The 19192-nt window shown below is 38.5% G+C and overlaps 1 protein-coding gene across 6 annotated transcripts; it reads right to left on the bottom strand.

Moving 5' to 3' along the window:
• Positions 1-1017: 1017 nt before the first annotated feature.
• On the bottom strand, positions 1018-18678 carry emsy (EMSY transcriptional repressor, BRCA2 interacting). Of its 6 annotated transcripts, none has more exons than XM_080041653.1 (21): positions 18436-18678; positions 17627-17735; positions 17154-17253; positions 16744-16818; positions 16249-16424; positions 15719-15874; positions 14975-15081; positions 14418-14570; positions 13774-13996; positions 13131-13346; positions 12304-12453; positions 11699-11872; positions 11156-11292; positions 10718-10891; positions 8784-8976; positions 8275-8433; positions 6560-6709; positions 5710-5906; positions 3979-4593; positions 2806-3204; positions 1018-2466 (listed from the first exon to the last, which is right to left on the bottom strand). In XM_080041653.1, exons 2-21 carry the CDS (start codon positions 17730-17732, stop codon positions 2284-2286), a joined length of 3843 nt encoding a protein of 1280 aa, XP_079897779.1. In that variant the 5' UTR covers positions 17733-17735; positions 18436-18678; the 3' UTR covers positions 1018-2283. The 6 variants fall into 6 exon arrangements, with proteins under 6 accessions (XP_079897779.1, XP_079897778.1, XP_079897777.1 ...); XM_080041652.1 differs by having other exon boundaries at positions 1018-2454; positions 2806-3207; XM_080041651.1 differs by having other exon boundaries at positions 2806-3207.
• Positions 18679-19192: the final 514 nt, after the last annotated feature.

Consider the following 19192-nt stretch of genomic DNA (forward strand, 5'->3'; position numbering starts at 1 on the left):
AGGAGATATTCACTGATTTTTGACAAAAAGTGATTTTGACAACAAGTGTTCAGAATCACAGACTCCACCTTTAATACTAACTTGTCTTGACATTTCAACTATTTGCTTCCAAGAGCTGACGTGTATGAAATGTGTACTGCAAGTTTGTTTGAAAAGCAGTTGGAGGACTTTTGCTTGTAAAATCTACACTGATGTATTGCTATACTATCCATCGTCTGACGCTCAAAATTCAATTGACTCTTTACTGCTCGTCTTAAAACCCTCCAGACTGTACTGGGCTTCCTGCAAACTTTACAATCTTTTGGTTTGACCTCAAACACAACCATGTGTCCAGTCTTAACCATGAACCGAAGAGGCTCAGCTTGTCAACACACTGCTTCACAAGCCGAAGCTCAGCCAAGGGAAGCTTCTGAAGTTTCTGTGTCAAAGTGTCAGCGTCCTTGTATCGTAGTAAGCCTCTCTTAAAAAGGGATTTCAGTAGAAAGGAGTGTCAACGGTAACTTCCTTCTCATACCCACAACAAACGTTTAGTCTTATTGGTGATAAACTTTAAAACCCAGTTAAAGATGTACTAGAAATGTCTTTGCAAAAAATTAGATTGGAAACAGCAAGGCATGTATGCAACTGAAAGGTGGAGTCAGTGATTCTGGAGAATGCTTGTCAAAATCACTTTTTGCAAAAAATCTGTGAATATCTCCTCACACGATCTGCTACATGTGCTGTACTGTGTTTGTGGGTGCTGTTAATACACAGCCTAGGCTCTGTGAATGGGCATGTTGCTAGTTACGGTGGCCCTTGTTGTTTACATACCATTTGTTTACAGAGCTTAGGCTGTTTATTAACCAGATTTTTTTCAGAACACACACAGTACGGACAGGTGGCGGATCATGTGGAGATATTCACTGATTTTGAAAAGTAATTTTGTCAACTAGCGTTCTCCAGAATCACTGTTTCTTCTTTACAACCAACAAAACGGCATAAACTTGACACATTCTACTCAGCGGATTTATTGTGCAGATTAAATGATTCCTCTCAACTAGTCTTCTAGTTCTGTAAATGTATAAAAGGAAATGCATAGAGCAAAACACACTATGCAAAAACTAAATGCTTCCTTAGTGAAATCCTCACAGCAACGTGTTTTAAAACCGCAGAATGTAGAATATTTTACAAAGAGAAAAAAAAAAAAAGTACATACATTTTTTTCCTTTTACATTACAATGAAGTCAGTTACAATGTAGAGTAACACACACACATGTTGGACAGTCTTATCCTTCCTCAAGGAATCTCTTCTGGATCTGCTTTATGTTCCACGCAGACGTTTAAAAATGGACTCCAGCTCTGTCCGTGTCCGTGCTTATGAAAAACTTAAATCCCGTAAGTGTTTCAAGATATTTTCCTGTTAGAAAAATTGCACTTCAGTCCAAAAAAAAAAACGGTAAAACACTGTTTTGTCTGGTAGTAAAAACATTCAGGTCTTCGAAAAAATTGTGTCCAACATTGACAAGAGAGTCATTTTATACCAACAAAAGATTGGGGGAAAATAGTATTTGAAAAGAACTGGACATAAACTTAAAGGCCTGTAAAAAAAAACAGTAGGATGTTTCTTAAATGATGCACAGTGGCACAAGACAGAGTGCCAACAAATTCCTAATGATTAATTTTATGAATGGGTTATCTGTCTGTGCAGAAATCCCCGCAGGTAACAATGTTAACATACTGGAACAATTAAAGTCCTTGTTTGTGTAGATGGAGGCTGTTTTCCAACTGTCTGGAGCTGCAATACAACGATTCCTTTCACCTCGCTCCAACATTTTAACATCCAGCGCTCCTCACCGGCAATAAAAACCACATGTCGCCATTAGTCTCTGGGATGAAAATAACAATTCTTATCAATATGAACAAACTAATATTTACACAGAAATAGACAATTTTTTTTTCTGTTACACTATATAAAAACAAAAATGCCAGAAAGTGTTTTGTCCGCTGGGTACTTGGCCATAAACACACCATGAGTCTTGCTCAAAAGCCAAAAATCTTCCGGAGCACTCGTGGTGTAGTGGTTACAGCGTGGCCACCACATAGAGGCTCAGTCCGCTTCACTGCAGACCTGGGTTAGAATCCAGCCCGTGGTCGTTCTCTGCATGTCATTCCCCTCTCTGCCCCATTTCATCTCTGTCTCTCCACACTGTCAGTAAAGCATGAAAAATTCCCCAAAAAATAATAATAATAAAAAAAAAAAATCATCTTCAATCGGGGTCTTTAAACGTTAGGTGTTTGTTATGGTTACGGTCGGTGGGCGGGGCTAGTTGCCGTGGCCTCGTCGTTGCTACTGTCCACCTCCTGCTCCATGGGGCTGTCCTCCTCCAGCTGCTGGCTGGTGTAGTTGGTGATCTCCAGGAAGCCGCTGGGCTCCACCACCACGTTGGACTGACTGGAGTCAGGCAGGATGGAGTACTGGGGAATCACCTGCATGTTAGTCACAGCACGGGCTCAGTCAGTTCACTTTACAGTAACGTAAGTAACAAAATAATTGTTTTGTACTACAAAGCCAATAAATTAAACTTAAATAAATAAAGTCATATAAATATATTATTACATTATTAAAGGATTATTTTAAACCAGGCCAAAAATGTAACAACCAGTCAATAATGTAGGCTAAAAACTTATTAAAGTAAGGGCAAGAAGTTATTACGTTATTGGTTCAGAAATGTTATCATGTTATTGGACTGCTTTTATTACATTAAAAACTTGACATTTATAACGTTATTGGCAGGTACAACATCCATCTGTATACAAGCCTCTTACCTCAATCACCTCCAGATCCTCTTTGCTCCTCTGTGCTGTGAACTGCTGTGGCTTGGTGTGGGACCGATGCATGGCTGCCCCGGAGCTGCTGATAAACTGACCCGCGTCCAATGTGCCCGACACGGTCTGGACCTCCAGGGATTTACCCAGGGGGCCACAGTCACTCGACGAGTCCACCACCATGGGCTCGATGCTGGGGTCGATCTCGGCCTCTAGCATCGAGATCTTCAGGATGTCTGATACGGAGGCCTTGCTGTCTCCAGAGGGGCCGGACGTGGACTGGTCTGGGGTCAGTTTGGCGGTGGCTTCTGCGCTGCTGCTGCTGCTGAAGACTGGGGACGAATGGTGAGAGCTCCCGAAGGTGATCTTAGTGACGGTGGCACTCTGGGTGATTATCGGCTGCTGTGGTGGAGATGGGTTGAAAATGAGAAAAAATATTAAATTTAGAAATACTTAATATGTAGATATTTTAAATAGGAAAATACACAAGGATTGGACATTATGCAAAATCTATAACGTCATCCTCTGATTTAGTTTTTTGATTTATTGTTGAATGAAGGGAAAGAGTTCAAATTCTAATCTGTCAATATGTTACTTGAACTGTCAAGTTTATCCCTGACATTTTGACTTATTTCACCAAATTGTATTTAAGCATTAGTCTTGATATTTAGATTTTTTTTTAAGTGCATAATAAAAAATAAAGAATATATTTTTTTCTCCCGTGGCCCTCACGCTTTCCGTAGATCACAGTAACATGAGAAAAGCAAAAGAGCCGCCGGAGTTACAACAACACTAAATCAATTTGCTGCATCTTATCAGTCTGCGGCCTGATCAAGGTAAACATGACACAAGATTTATTGTACTTGACAGGAGAGCAGGAAAACACCCAGCGCTTTTACATGAACTGGTTACTCAGGAAGGAAAAAGTATATTACGATTATTAAGGGCATGACTTTGTATGTGTCTATTCCTCAAAATACCCTAATACCAAAAAAAGGGAGAAAAAAAAAAGTTTATTCCATTGTGCCGTAATTGTTTTAGCAGTTATGTCATTCAATAAAAAAAACGTAATATTTTTTTTTTTAAATAAATAAAAATAAAATTTCCCCCAAAAAATATTCCAAATGCCTAAAGTTGTGTGTTTCATACACCTGTCCGTGTTAACCCACTCACCTGGCTTGACGTTGTCTTCTCTGTGCTGACTGGGTGGTGTGCCTGCAGTGGTGGTGGGTGAGACATGGGCGTGTGTAGCGGTCTGTGGTGGGAGGTTGGAGCCTGCTGGAGCTTCGGCAGCTGTGGCGTCACAACCAGGGGCTTCAGCAACGATGACATAGCCAGGATTGGGACCTTCTGCTGGGCTAGAGCAGGCGCCATGAGGGAGGGTCTGTCTCTGTCTTTGGGGATCTGCGTTACGACCATGGGTTTAGGCATAGTCTGCTCTCGAAGCTTGGGCAGTTTCTTAGTCAAAGGGGGAGTGGATGGGAAAATGGTGGATGAAGATGTAGGCAGGTTTAGCTGAGGTTTGCTCTGTAGTTGTGGCGGGGGTGGCGGCGGCGGCGGCGCTGCCTGGGTAGGGGCGGAGCTTAGCCGGCTCTGCTCAGCCTCTGATTGGCTAAGAGCAGGAGGTGGTATAGTGGTGGTAGAGTGAGTGGTTGGCTTTATAGGGTCCCTAGCTGTGGTCGTGGGTTGACTTGAACGGTAGAACAAACCGGTCTGAGGGTCCAATGTGTCACCTTCCATCTCGCCAACTTCTAACACGCTCTCAGGTTTACCCCGGCTCTCAGAGGGCTGAAACAGTCACACAAAAATAAAATAAAAGTTAGTATTGAACATTGTTTTTTTACTTCTGTTTCACTGTCACTTGCCTTCTTTTTACTGTTTCAGATAGCCTACTTTCTAAAAAATTTGGGTCATAAATGTCCCATTCGGCAAGTCTAACGTAATATGCACCTTGTGTGTAACGGAATTAAAATATCACATACAGTATGTGATACGCATACATTTGCAGCTAAGAAGACGGCTGCTAATGGGCACAGACTATCTAGGCGTGTTTATTTGTATAGTTTTTATGGTGGAATTGAATGAAAAGTAAACAAAAACTTTAGCAAGATCACTGACTATATATGACCTTAGGGAAAACACTATGTACCGTAAAAAGTTTGGAAAGAATCAAAGTGAAACTAAGGTATCAGGTAATGACCCAAGAAAAAACACACTGTCGTCACACTGTCATAAAAGTATATTTTAATTACCGTATTACCTGAGGTGCAAATTTTCCCAAAATACTTTTCTCACTCAGCTGATTGTGGTTTATGATTACATTGAAACACTAGTACCGGTACATCTGGAGGGATGGCACAGTTCAGTTCCTATGAAAGTGTGCCAGTCTGCTCTGTGGATAAACCCACAGTGGTTTTGTGGTACTAACAGTACATTTAAAAAAAACATTTTTCAAGGTTGTGAGACCAAAAAAACAAAATCCCACACACTTCTTTGTATACACGGCTGGAAGCATAAAAAAAATAAAAAAAATGTTTGAATGGTTAAATAGTTCAGGGAAATATTAGGGCCACAACGAGAGTTAAAAAATAAAATATATATATGAGAATATAATTGTAATTTTACAAGAAAAAAAAGTCGTAATGTTGCGAGAAAAAATTCGTAATTAAAAAAAAAGGGTGAAAAAGGGTGTCGAGTACATTTGGGGCCATGACATGTATAATAGCTTTTAGTGGACACAAGAGGGTTGGGTTATTAATATAATATTCCATGTACTCTATTGTTAAGTATCACTCTATCTGCTGTATTAGTTTACTTATTGTCCAGTGTGTGTCTTAGTATACCAAAAAAATCCCCCCACTGTAGTTACTGTATTCAAACTTAAAGGTATCACCATGTCCTCACCATGTGGCTGGCGTGTGAAGCTGCAGTTGCTGAGGAGATGGTTGCTGAGGGTTTGGTTACTATGGTCACCTGGCAGCTGCTGCTGGTGTTGCCCCCGACGACAGCAGCAGTGGTTTTGTAGCTTGTCTTCATCCCGAGATGCTGACTGGATGACATCACCACATCATCACCGTCAGCCGACAGTCTGCTGACTTTACCTGGAATCACAGTCAGAAGTGTTAGGTCATTTATAATGGTGGTTAAGGGCTACCACACACACACACACACACACACACACACACACACACACAGACAGACACACGCACACACACGACACAGCTTTCTTTCAATATGCCAAATTGCCAAAAAGAGAAGTGGTTTTCAAGGCATCAAACTTGAGGTTTTAGTTTGAATCTTGGTTTATTCCACAGAAATGTTGAGCTGCCAACAGAAAAAAGGAAGTGTGCAACCTACAGTGCTAATATACGTATATTTCAGTGGAATGTGACTAAGCACATTTACTCTAATATTGTACATGTGCAGATTCTTAAACACAACGAATAAACCATTATTATAATTTTTGCTAATGGACAAATATGTGTGATGATAAGTACAATGCTACATTAATACAAACAAAGAAAAATATTTAAAACATTTTAAATAGATAAAAACAAAATCTGATTTGTTTGAAAGGTACTATGTTAATATATTTTGATTGGGGTCGAACCACCAACTTTGCACAATGGCTGAAGCTACCCATCAGTATATAGAGTAGTTGCATTAAGGGCGTAGAGTAGTATAACAGTATTATTATTATTATTATTATTATTATTATTATTATTATTATTATTATTATTATATGTATTATTACCCGGTGGGACATAGTCTGTGCTGGCCTCAGCCTCAGAGCTGGAGGGTCGTGGAGACTCAGGCTTCTTGTCCTGGGACAGTGTCATGGGAACAGCCATCTGACTCAGGTCTATGGTGTGCTGACGGGGTTTGGACTCGCCTTTCTCCTTCACTGTGTCAGAGATAAAACAATGGCATTTAACATTAACGTAAAAATGCAGATTATCACATAATTCTCCATTTTAAATAGCTTATTTTACTAACCACTCATTTCTGATTTCTTAATTTTTTTCTATTTCATATGTGCAGCATACAATGAAATACCATTCACATACACCAGACAAAATAAAATATTTAGTGCAACATATCTAAGGGATACATTTGAATAAATAAATATTGGTCACAGAAAAATATGGGTCATAGGAAACCTAGTTAAAAGGCAGTGCGGAATAAAACTACTGATTCCAGTCGTTTGTAATTGGCTGCTCAGAAAGTGCAAATGCAAACTCAACACTTCCTGCAAATGTTTCAAATTAAAAGCCAACCAGGAAATGGAAAGAGCGCTGGAGTGTAAAACTTTCCAAAAAGCCCAGAAGGAGAAAGACGGACAGAGTTCCCACACCTTCTGAAACGTCAAATCCAAGGACTTTTTCTTTGCAACATGGTCCTTTTTACCATCTTCCCCCAAAAACTTTTTCTGTTGATATATGATATAATTTCAAGCCCTTTTAATGCCTCATGTCTATTTATTTTTTAATATCCATGCACTCTCAAGAATTTCAATGATCTGTATGAACCCTGGTATAGATAATAAGATAACAGACAATGACACTGGGCAATGATGCATACAATACAATAATACATCCATTCATTCACACCTCCCCGTGGACCTGTTGAACTGCTCTAGTTTCGTTTTCTATGTCACAGGTATTTGTGCTTATGGGAAAGTATCATAAAAAGAACACTGAAAGCTTTGTAATGGATCGCTCAGTCTAAAAAAAAAAACAGTTAAAACCACAAATATTCCATGGGAAATCTCTTATCTATGTTCTCATCAACCCAGTTCAGCCGGTTTGCAGCTAAATGAGTTTATTGTGAAGGAAAGCCTCTAGCAGACACATCAAAACTGTGGGACACAAGCTTAAATTGGGCTTTTTCTTTTGACAGTACGCTTTCCGAGTTCTTGGGCAAGAGCATTCCCCTTGACCTTATACAGTATGTACATGTGACATAGGCCTCTCCCTGCCACCAGCTCTTTCCATCAGAGCCTTTTAACATTTATATATTTATTTAGTCCGCAAATTGTTATATCCTATATACTGTACATTTTCAATGTATTTAGTTTTTTCTATACCGCTTAGTTTTGCCTCACTTTTTGCACTATTCAAAATTCTAATTATTTTTTTTTGTATATACAGCTCTGGAAATCTTTTTTCAGAATTTATCATGATTCCTCATCTCTACATAACTTATTGAAAATGCTCTTAATGAAAATGTAATTGGAATTTGGTAGAAATGTTGTCAATAGTTTATATAATAAAACCAAAATTTCAATTCTACTAATCATATGGCTATAAATAGTAAAACGAGAGACACTGAACATTTGGAGTGGAAGAGCTGTATTACTTGGTCGAAGGGAAACATATTTTCTTATCATCTGTATGACTGGTGGCACATACTGTATTGGAAAATTGATGATAAAGTTGATTTTGACTTTCCTATGACATACTGTCTGACCTGTTTGTTGCAGCTCGAGCAGAGCCTTGATGGTGGAGGTGGCAGACTGGGCTTCCCCTGCAGACACCTCCTGGTAGATGATGGAGGGACTGGACTCCACTGACACTTCCTCTGTCCAGTCCTGCTCTCTGGAGGACACCACATGCACTACAGGATGCTCTGAGGAATACAAGGAATAATGTGGGGAAAAAATGACACTTTTTAGTAGGGATGTCAAACGTTTTTTATAAAAAAAACATGTATCGTGATAATCAGAGAATTTCAATAGTTAATCGAGATTAATCTTATTTTTTTTTGATCAACTGTTGAAAATTCTATAATATTGCACTTTAAAATCTGTATTAACAATGTAAAGCAATTCTTACCACTGTGTCTTGATTGGATTCATACGAAAATAAATGTACTTTTTGAACTTGACGTGTATTTGCTTAATAAACTCTTGCCTAATTTTCCCTTAATGGCGACAAAACAAAACCACCTGAAAAAATAAAAGCGATAAGAATATTAACCTTGAGTGGTGCCATGTGCAGTAGTCTCCCCTGCCGCCCCCCCGGCCTCGTCCTTGGTGCCCCCGTCCTGTCCTGGTGTCTGTCCGGCCTCCACAGAGCGCTGGGTGGCCTGCTGCAGCGTCTCCGTCACCAGCTGACGCGTCTGCTCACTCACCACCGCCGTCTGGAACACCGGCTTAGGCTTTATGAGAACCTGGAGGGAAACCAGAGGGACACACAGAGCTCTGTAAAGCCAGGGGTTCCACAATAAGTAATACCCATTATCGACAACAGTAGGGTTGCACTATTATGGACACAATTATTATCACAATTGCACAGCAAATAACAAATAAATATTGCACCTCCCTGCGATTTGGGAAATTGCAGTAGGTCATATTGGGATTTCAATAACATTTTTATAAATTGTATGTCCTATTGTTAAGTAATAAAAACAAATCTAATCATTTTCTAGAAGATTTCTATATGCTTGCACACAATATAAATAAGTCTATTTTCAAAAACTAGATTCATAACTTTCAATGATCTGTGGAAACCCTTGTATAGTAACATGAATACATAAAACAATTCTGATCATTATTTCAATCTATGGCAACACAGGTTACTCAATCATGACTGTCGATAACTAAGGCTTACTGATTTTCTTATTAAGTCAAAATATAAACAGATTAAAGTGCATGTTATTCAATGAACAATCAATGTGAAAAACCCATAGTTATATAACCATTGCCGGGAAATTAACGTTCTATAAACAGGGGCCATTTTCGTCACTGGAAAGTAGTTTGTTATTACATTAGAGTCCAAATTGATTTTTAAAAAAAAGGGTGATTTTTAAAAATTTCTGTTGCTGTTTTCAAAAGATCTTATCTTTGGTTTCACATGCTGCTTAGCGGATAACCACTGTGGGTGTTTAACACTGTATGTACTGTAGATATATATACACCACACATGACTCACTGGCCACAATTTCCCCTTTATGACCGAAACTGGAACTGAATTCAGGCTAAATTTAGCAAAGAGTGATGCCTTTGATATTGAAACTATGACGTAATGTTTCTAAACCAAAGAAGAAGTCAGCACAAACTTGTTGCTGTAATTTATTTTGAATTTTTTGTAAATAAAAAAGACGCTTATTTTATAAACTATATTCATTCGTCACTCAATGTTTTAAGTGTGTATGGCGATACAAAAACACTTGAAATTTAGCATGATGGAATTTACCCATTCTGAATATAGTCCGAGTGCTATATTCAAATTCCCCCAAAAATAATTAGAAAGAAATATTGTGGAAGGCTTGTGGAAGGTTGTTGAATATCATTTTTTAGTGGGCAAACTAGATATGCATCACTTTCAAATCCGACATTAGGGATTCTTGGTATTTTTCAGAAAATTATGAATTTTTACAGAACCAAACCAGTCTAGTTTAGATTTTAACAGAGATAAAAAAAATCCCCAGGAACTGAAAAATCATATCATGGGTTGGACACTGTACTTATGACTGTGAAAGAGCAGCAGAATAGCAAATATCAAATTGACTAAACAGAGGAAGTCAATGGAGGAAGAGGAAAAAGGTCAGCCCCGGTTTATATCTATCAGTCTGTAGAACTGGGGGACTTAGTGAGAAAACTTAAATGATCAACTTCTCATTTTTAGAGAAATTCAGTCTAATTTGGACTTTCTTCCAAATAAGAAGAAAGTGCTTTATCTTTTTTTTTTTTTTTTTTTTGCATTTTCAAGCTTTATTAGACAATAAAGAGTCGAAATGGGGAGACAGAGAGAGTGGGGTGATGACTTGCAGTAAAGGTCCACGGGTCGGACTTGAACCCGCGACCACTGCAACGAAGGCCAGAGCCAATATGGTACGCGCTCTATCCACTACGCCACCGGAGCACCCCAAGAAAGTATCATTGTATGAGCTGATGTAGAACCCGTCTCACCTGTGTCTTGCCCTGCTGTCCGTAGACGATCTTTGTGGGGATGATCTTGGTGGCGGTGGCCTGGGCCCCAGAGCTCAGGCCTTTGGGTTGGGTCACGATCATCTTAGTGATGGGACGGGAGGCTGTGATGATGGCTGGTTTGGAGCCTTGGACAGTCTGGAGGCCTTTCTCACCCTGAAGAACACACATAAAAATATTTTACTACAGCATATCCTACACACAAAAACAGCTATTATTATTATTATATACTAAATATATATATTAAAATTTTTTTTACGAATAAACATTAGTATACAAGCTACATCTTTGATAATCTTAATGAGTGTACACCAGCATTCCTTTAACCAAGGAAATCTCAGAGTTAAAAACTTAAAGCTAATGTTCAGAGTGTCTTTGGAGGGATCCCTATTGATAAATGAATATTGGCGTGTCACTGACCCCAGCATTCAACAGTGTGGTGACCACGTTCTTGCCGGGCAGTCCTTGTATGGTCGTTCCTTTTCCTGTTGTTTTCTGAACCACGATGACATTGGGCTTGGAGCTCATGGGGATGGTGGTGATCTTCGTGGTCGTGCCTGCAGCAGAGGGGAGATGAAATGTATTAGCAAACCACAAACTATGTAAAGTAGGAATCAAGATTTGAAACGATTCGATTATCAAATCTCAAAGGCTGTGATTTAGGATCGACATGATGCAGCCAGAGAAAACTTAATTTCCTTTTTTAACCTTTCTAAAATAATGTATATATTTTTTTTACATGTTTGAAAATTTGCACAGAGTTTAAATAAAATAATAAAATAATCAAACGGATTGGATGTATAATTCAAAATGTAATAAGAGACATGCCTTTCCATGTGTCATTTTATACAAAACATTTACCCGCTGAATTTCTTAATATGTATTGTATTCAGGAATTTAAATAGCTTTTGTCAGAATAAGTGATTTTGGCCATGTATCACATCATATGAACGACTGCCTCACCAGACACCATGTTGCTGCTGATGATCTTGCCCCCCAGTGTAGCCAGACTCTTGGGCACCACGGTGATGATGGAGCCGCTGGTGGTCTTCACGTACGTCGCCCCGCCGCCCGAGGCCGAGATACGAGCTCCCATCCCGGGGCTCACCGTGGGTCTGGTGTAGGTGGACTGAGACGCTGCGGGGAAAACACATAGTGTTAAAATATAGTGTTACTATTTATAAAAGTAGCTATAAGGAACATTCAGTTTATGTTGATTTATTGGATAAAAGCAGTAGTTTTTTTTTCCAACACCAGCGCCTAAACACGCATTTGTTTAGCAAGCCAGTGAGAACGTCCATGAAGATAGACCGAATACAAAAATTTAGTGATATTTATTAAAAGGTGGAGTCAGTGATTCTAGGCTTGTTGTCAGAATCACTGTTATTACAGTATACAGTGCTAATACACAGCCTAGGCTCTGTAAACTGGTATATAAACAAAGGGGTCCACCGTAGCCATCAACATGCCTGTTTGTATGGACAGGTGGATATTATCACTGATTTGTCCAAGTATAACCAAGCAAAGTTACAAGATATCAGCTACCATTAGTTTTGGGATTCGCTCACCTGTGGGCTGAGTGACCAGTTTGGTTGTCATGATGGCTCCGTTGCTGCTGACGACCATGATAGGGGAGGAGCTACTGCTTGACAACCCGACAGACGAGGGCTTGGGAAGGATCTTACTGGGCTGCACCTGCTGAGTTATGATCTTCACTCCTGCGGAGGAAAAAATACTCCTGTATGCTGCAACACAATCACTGAGTTATTGTTTATTTGTTATTTATACGGTTATTAATTGGACAATGTTGTATTAGGTTTTACAAAAAGGCTGCGGAATTGAAGGTCCCCGGTGGATTTAAAGTTCAGGAAATTATTCTATGGCCAATCTTTTATTTGAAAAAATTTAAATAAACATTATGATAATAACGATATTATGAAAATAAAGAAATGTAGCAAAAGAAATGCAATATCCTACAACATGATTATGTGTTTACTCATCATCTAAAAACCACAATTTACTATTATATTTCTGCGTTTGTATTGGAATGTAATATATGAAAAAGAACAAACATTTAATTTGAAATAAATACAGACATTATGTGTTTACTGTTTTATCTTGTTTTAACTGTAAGGTGTCCCTGAGTGTTCTGAAAGGAACGAAACGAAAAAAAGTTGAGGAACGAATGAGAAAGAAAGATATTAGAAGGAAAGATAGAGAGATAGACAGCGGGAAGGATAGAGATAGATAGATAGATAGATAGATAGATAGATAGATAGATAGATAGATAGATAGATAGATAGATAGATAGATAGATAGATAGATAGATAGATAGATAGATAGATAGATAGATAGATAGATAGATAGACGAATAGACAGTATAAATTCAGCGTACCAGATTCCTGTTTGATCTGGATGGTAGGTTTAGTCCCCGGTGAGGCGGTCTGGCCCTGTCCCATCCCTGCCACTCCCATAGCGGCCCCGTGCTGCAGCTGTTTGGGTGAGTGCTGCTGTTTGGGGAACTGAGCCATGATCTGAGCAGGAGAGCCCACCATGGTCTTAGGGGAGGGCAGTCTGGCTGAGGCCACCTTCACTCCCGCTGAGCCAGAACCTAGAGTAATAATAATAAATTATTTATTACAGATGCGCAAGTAGGTCCATACCTAAAACTAAAAAGTAAGGAAATACATGCAAGTAATACATATCTATATAGTGTATATCTATGCAATAAAGAGAAGAACAACGGTTTGAGCTAGCTGAAATAACAGTTTGGCAACAGGGATTCAGTTCACACAAAGAGCAAATTTGTAAACAATTAAAACATTTCTACGTATGTCAATGGGCTTTGAATTGAATTTTTGGCAAAACAGTGTCATTAACATTAATTTTTTCATAAAATGTCAAAAAAAAATCGCATAATTGTAGGTTACAGCATAAAACATTTGAAAATGTGCTGCATTTCATTTTCTTAAATCAATATAAATAGAATATCTTTAGATTTTTGTTTATGTTGGTTGCAGTGGAAAGAAGAAACCTACATGTTGCTGTTGACATGACGACAGCAGGTGAGGAGGGGACCACGGATGTCACGGCGACAGTGTTGGCCGGGCCTGCGCTGGCGGGGAACACCACCGTCTGTTTGTGTGTGGGCTGGGCCAGCATGGAGGTGGACAGCTTGGACAGAGCCGCGTTGTGTGTGTGAGACTTTGACAGGATGTTGGGCACAAAGTTTGAGCTGGGAGAAGTGGTCACGATGATCACCTGGTTAAAGAGGGGACGTGTTTAAAGATGTGAAGCATTGTGTATATATACAGTATACAGTATATAAATAGATATAAGACAAAAAAAGTTAAAATTGTACATAGAGAAAGCAGTTTTACCATAGAAAAAATGAATTACATCACGAGAATAAAGTTGTAATTTTATAAGAAAAAACTAATCGAATTAGAATTTTTTTTAATCCATAATTTTAAGAAGAAAAATTGTACTATTACCAGAATAACGTCTTCATTTTACAAAAATAACAGAAACATAATTGAAGAAACCTACAAAACGATGCAGTTCTTTTCTAGTAATATCTCATCATCTATTTATTATTTTTTTCCTCTGCGTGGCCCTAATCCTCGTATAAGAGAGATGTGTAGCGAGAGTACAGAGCGTATGCAGTTCAACAGTCACCCACCTTCTGTGTGGTTGTGTTGGTGGTCTGTATAGTGGGCTTGGTGAAGGTGATCTTAACAGGGGACAGGTGAGGCGGGAGGGAGTTAGCAATACTCTGCATGATGTTGCTCATCTTGGGGCTTCCGCTCACCGGCACCGTGATGCTCTTAGACACCTAGACACAAACAGAAACACTTTAAACAGAGGACTTTAACAGTGACTAACATCAACAACAACAGTGCTAATATGAATAACTTACAACTGGTTTTTAGTCTGATCATGCTGCCTTTGCCCTATATAGTTCATGTACATATTTGACTGAAAATATTGCTGCTTTTATCAATGTAATATTTAACTTTGTTTTATTTCAGTAATTTCTTTCCTTCTTATTTTTTCCTGTTTTTCTTACTTTTTAAAAGTAATTTAATTCAAAAGCTTCCTGTGTAAAAGTGTTGAGGACTAGAATCTATTCTAAAAAACCTAAACAATGCATCTGGTTCTTCTGGTTCTAATGTTATTGTGATGTCCATGTCAAGTAAAATCTAATTAACTGACTAACTATAACCAACTATAACTAACCTGTGGTGAAACCTTAGTAACCTCCTTCAGCACCACTGGAGATGAGCTGGACGAGTTGGTCCGTCTTCTCTTACGAGGTTTCTCATCCTCATCAGAACAGCTCACACCTGAGGGGGAATGGAAGAATGGATATTGTACAACAGCATTTACAACACAAGCATGCAGTCTGTGATTTAAAATCACTTGGTTATAAATATAGAAAGCCTTGTAGTGCCCCCTACAGGCTGGTTAGTTAAAAGAAAATGTAGACGCAATGATGCAATGACCTCTTGAGAATCCATTATCTCATTGATGTTTGGCTAGGGTTACGGGGAACTGAAGGTATGGGAAATTTAATTTCCAAATAAGGATCAATACACTTCTTCTTCTTTTAGGACCAACAACCACAACAGCATAGCTTTTACTTCAAAACACAACTGTTCTAAAAATTCATTCACCTACTATACACTATGTAACTCTTTCAGTTAACACTATCTGTTCCATTTTACATTCTATAACTTCCATATAATTGCAATCTAAAAGCATGGCAAGGCAAGGCAAGTTTATTTCTATAGCACAATTCAGACACAAGGCCATTCAAAGTACTTTACAGGGGCAAGATTAAAATACATAATACACATTAGAAAAGTGAATGAAAAGGAATAAAACATTTAAAAGCGACTGAATAGAAGTAGAACATTTAAATAAAATAAAAAGCGATAAATGGACCAATGTTTGTATTGATTTGATGGGGCAGACACTCACTCTTGACATAGACGGTGCTCCCGCTGGGCAGCACCACCACGTTAGACGAAGGGCTCGGTGGCCGTGGTGACTTCACCGCTGTTCCTATGGAGCCGCTGGTTGCCATGGCACTGCTGGGGGTGCAGGTGGTGCTGGTGTAGGAGTAACACACCACCACTAGCAGAGAGAAGGAAAACAAACAGTCATTCAATCATTTGTTTGTGAGTTTACTCAGTCAAATAAAGTATGTAATTATCATGCACAAGGCTACAATGAGGACACTTTCACTTATTTATTTCATCATAACAATCGCCCTTATACTTGAATCTTTAGTATATATCCGTCGCATTGCTGGTTGTTTGGTTTTCACTCGGAGGCTCTGTCAATGTGATGGCACTAAATAGCGTGCTGATTTCCACACTAAAAATCCAGTTATTTTTCAGCATGCTGCATCTGATCACATGTATTGGGACATCCTAAAGACATTTCTACCAAACCAAATAGCAGGGAAGTATAGGTATTGGAACACAGCCAAAATGATGTAGGCCCACCTTCTTTGTTTCCTGTTTCAGCTGGCAGTAGTAGCGATGCGTTCTGATTGGCTGTTGCACTGGCCACAGCGTTAGCGGTCACAGTGAAGGCCGTCTGAGGGACGAGCCTGGGCATCAAGGGAACCAGCCGACGCCCCTCGATGGACCATTCAGACGAACTGTTAGGACCCGACATGCTGGAAGAGATATAACAGTTCAGTATTCAGACATTGAATTCAATTTCAAACAAGTAAAGTTAAAATATAGAAGAAGAAAAACATTTAATAAACAAATTATGATAAAAAGTATTTACAAACATTGAACAAATAATAATAATAATAATAATAATAATAATAATGGATTGGATTTATATAGCACTGATAAATCACACTCAAAGCGCTTTACAGGGTTCCAGGTTCCATTCATTCACACACAGTCATACCAGTCAAATGGCATTGGCTTATAAAAACTACAACTCCCAGTACAGCGGTGGTGGTGACACAGTTCTACACTTACTGATATGCGATGGTGGTGAGGCGTTCATCGTTGACGGCCCTTCGCACTTCTGCACGATGTCGCTCTGTTGAGATACTGGAAAGATGGAACAGGGTGGGTGAGTGGACAGAAGAGGACAGCACATTTTAAATACGGCAATAAATAAGTTTGTGTGCAAAACTTGGAGATTTTAAAGATATGTAGGAACTAGGGATGTCCATTTGAAAAAAAAAAAATCTGACCGATAACCGCCACTAATTAAGATCATTGGCCTTTTATTTATCTGTTTATTTAGCATGGACAATGCACAGTTCATTAGCAGTACCAGAGTTAGCTATAAACTCATTTTCACCTGTAGCGGTTAACTGACTAGATTAAATATAGCTATTTATAGATATTACATTTTTTTTAAATAAATGTATTATTATTACCCGAGCATTTTAGTGAGTTCTCCCAGCAGCTCCTTCTTGTCCTTGTTGAGGTCTCCCTGGGCTCTCAGGGCGCTGATAACCCCGGCATACGCCTCCAACTCTGGGGAACAGAATCACACATCAGACACCAGAAGCTGCAGCCTCTCCATCATACAGTGGAGACCTACATGTTCAATGCTCAAAACGCAATGCATTCACTGTGTTTTTTTTTTAAATAAATCTAATTATTAGTTTTATTTTTGACAATTAGCAATTACAAATCACATTCTCTTCTCATCAATATAACACAATTCAATACCCTCTACTTCCTCCTCTTAATCAGATCAGTTCAAATTTGAATGTCTGGTCTTGGTTTAGATGTTGTGCAAATTTAACATAAGAATAAAGTGTGTACAAAATGCTAGAATACACTGACATTCCACCAGTATTTTCTTTGTTTTGCACAAGAACTGAGAAGAATGGAGAGACCTTACCCAGTTTGCGTAGAACTCTTTTGCACTCATCCCGGCCCAGGTCCAGGATGGTGGGCCAGACCACGGGCATGGTACCGGTCAGAACCGGTTTCTCCAGCTGAATCATGAGCTAAGAGAGAAGTGAGAGAGTAAACACTAAGTAAAGTTCATAAGTTTATATAGCATCATGGAGATTTCTTGTGTGTGCAACAAACTGATAAAGGACAAAAGTATCTTGTTGAGATGTGACGTGTGGGCAGTGAAGGGCACTTTTTAATAATTTGACATAATTTTTTTTAAATCATTTAATTTAACTATTGCAGGACTGTAAATGTCTAATTTTTAAATGACTGAATTAAAAATGTGTAGGGTACAAAATATAATACACCAATATTACAATGAAGTCTTCTGAACGGTTTCCGATGACCATATTACTAACGTCTACAAAAACATTATGGGCGTAAAAGGTCAAACACACACACACACAAAAGTGGAGATTTAGTTGAATTAAAACAATGCATAGAAAACATTTTGTCAGCCGAAAGTAACAGAAGGCCCTCATGATTAAAATAATCTATGTTTATTCTAACAGATTGCAATATTTCTATTAGAAAAACAACTACAAAAACGGTCAAGTTTGCTTTTCTGGGTCAAATTCTGTAAACAGAACGGTAAGAAGGGGCGTACTGCATCTATAGCTTTAATCCAACTGTCCCATTGATTCGATGCAATGCAAACACATGCACTACCATTCAAATGTTCCGAATAAGGTGTATGATCTTTGCAAAACATTATATTGATTATATTTAGCAGTCAAATCAATGTCTTACCTCTGCGTTAGCAAGACAACTTCAAGGCCTTAGCAAATCCGAGATACAAGCAAACATAGCGGATCAAACGGAATTGAGTTAGTCTGCCGCATTATATAGTTATATTACAATACACTACGTTAACGAAATCAAAAACTAAACTGTTAAAATAGTCCAATTTCCCGGGAGATATTCCCGTGTTTATGATTTGTTATTGTTTTTTTGTGCTAACCATAGACTGTGCTAACTAGCTGTGAAGGAGGATGTTTGGGTTTCTTCTTCGTGTGATATAAACTGGCACCAGGAGCGTGTTCCTCTACGCATGCGCAGTGCTGCCACCTACAGGTAGGAAGAGGAAATACAGCGACATTGCTCAAACATACATCACAAAATCTTATCTAATCTTATTTTATTGGACTTTTTATTATACCTCAATGCTAAACTATTTGTACGTACTTCTATGTAAAGTTTTAAATAACATTGTATCTATCTATCTATCTATCTATCTATCTATCTATCTATCTATCTATCTATCTATCTATCTATCTATCTATCTATCTATCTATCTATCTATCTATCTATCTATCTATCTATCTATCTATCTATCTATCTATCTATCTATCTATCTATCTATCTATCTATCTATCTATCTATCTATCTATTAAATATTGTACATAACATTTATGTTTAAATGTAATGGTGCAGCTTGTAAAAAAAAGGGAACAGATTTTGTTACTTTATATCCTGCAGGATAGGATGTGAATCGCATATGACATAT

Source organism: Ammodytes marinus (genome assembly GCF_949987685.1).
Source record: "Ammodytes marinus genome assembly, chromosome: 14".
NCBI lineage: Eukaryota > Metazoa > Chordata > Actinopteri > Uranoscopiformes > Ammodytidae > Ammodytes > Ammodytes marinus.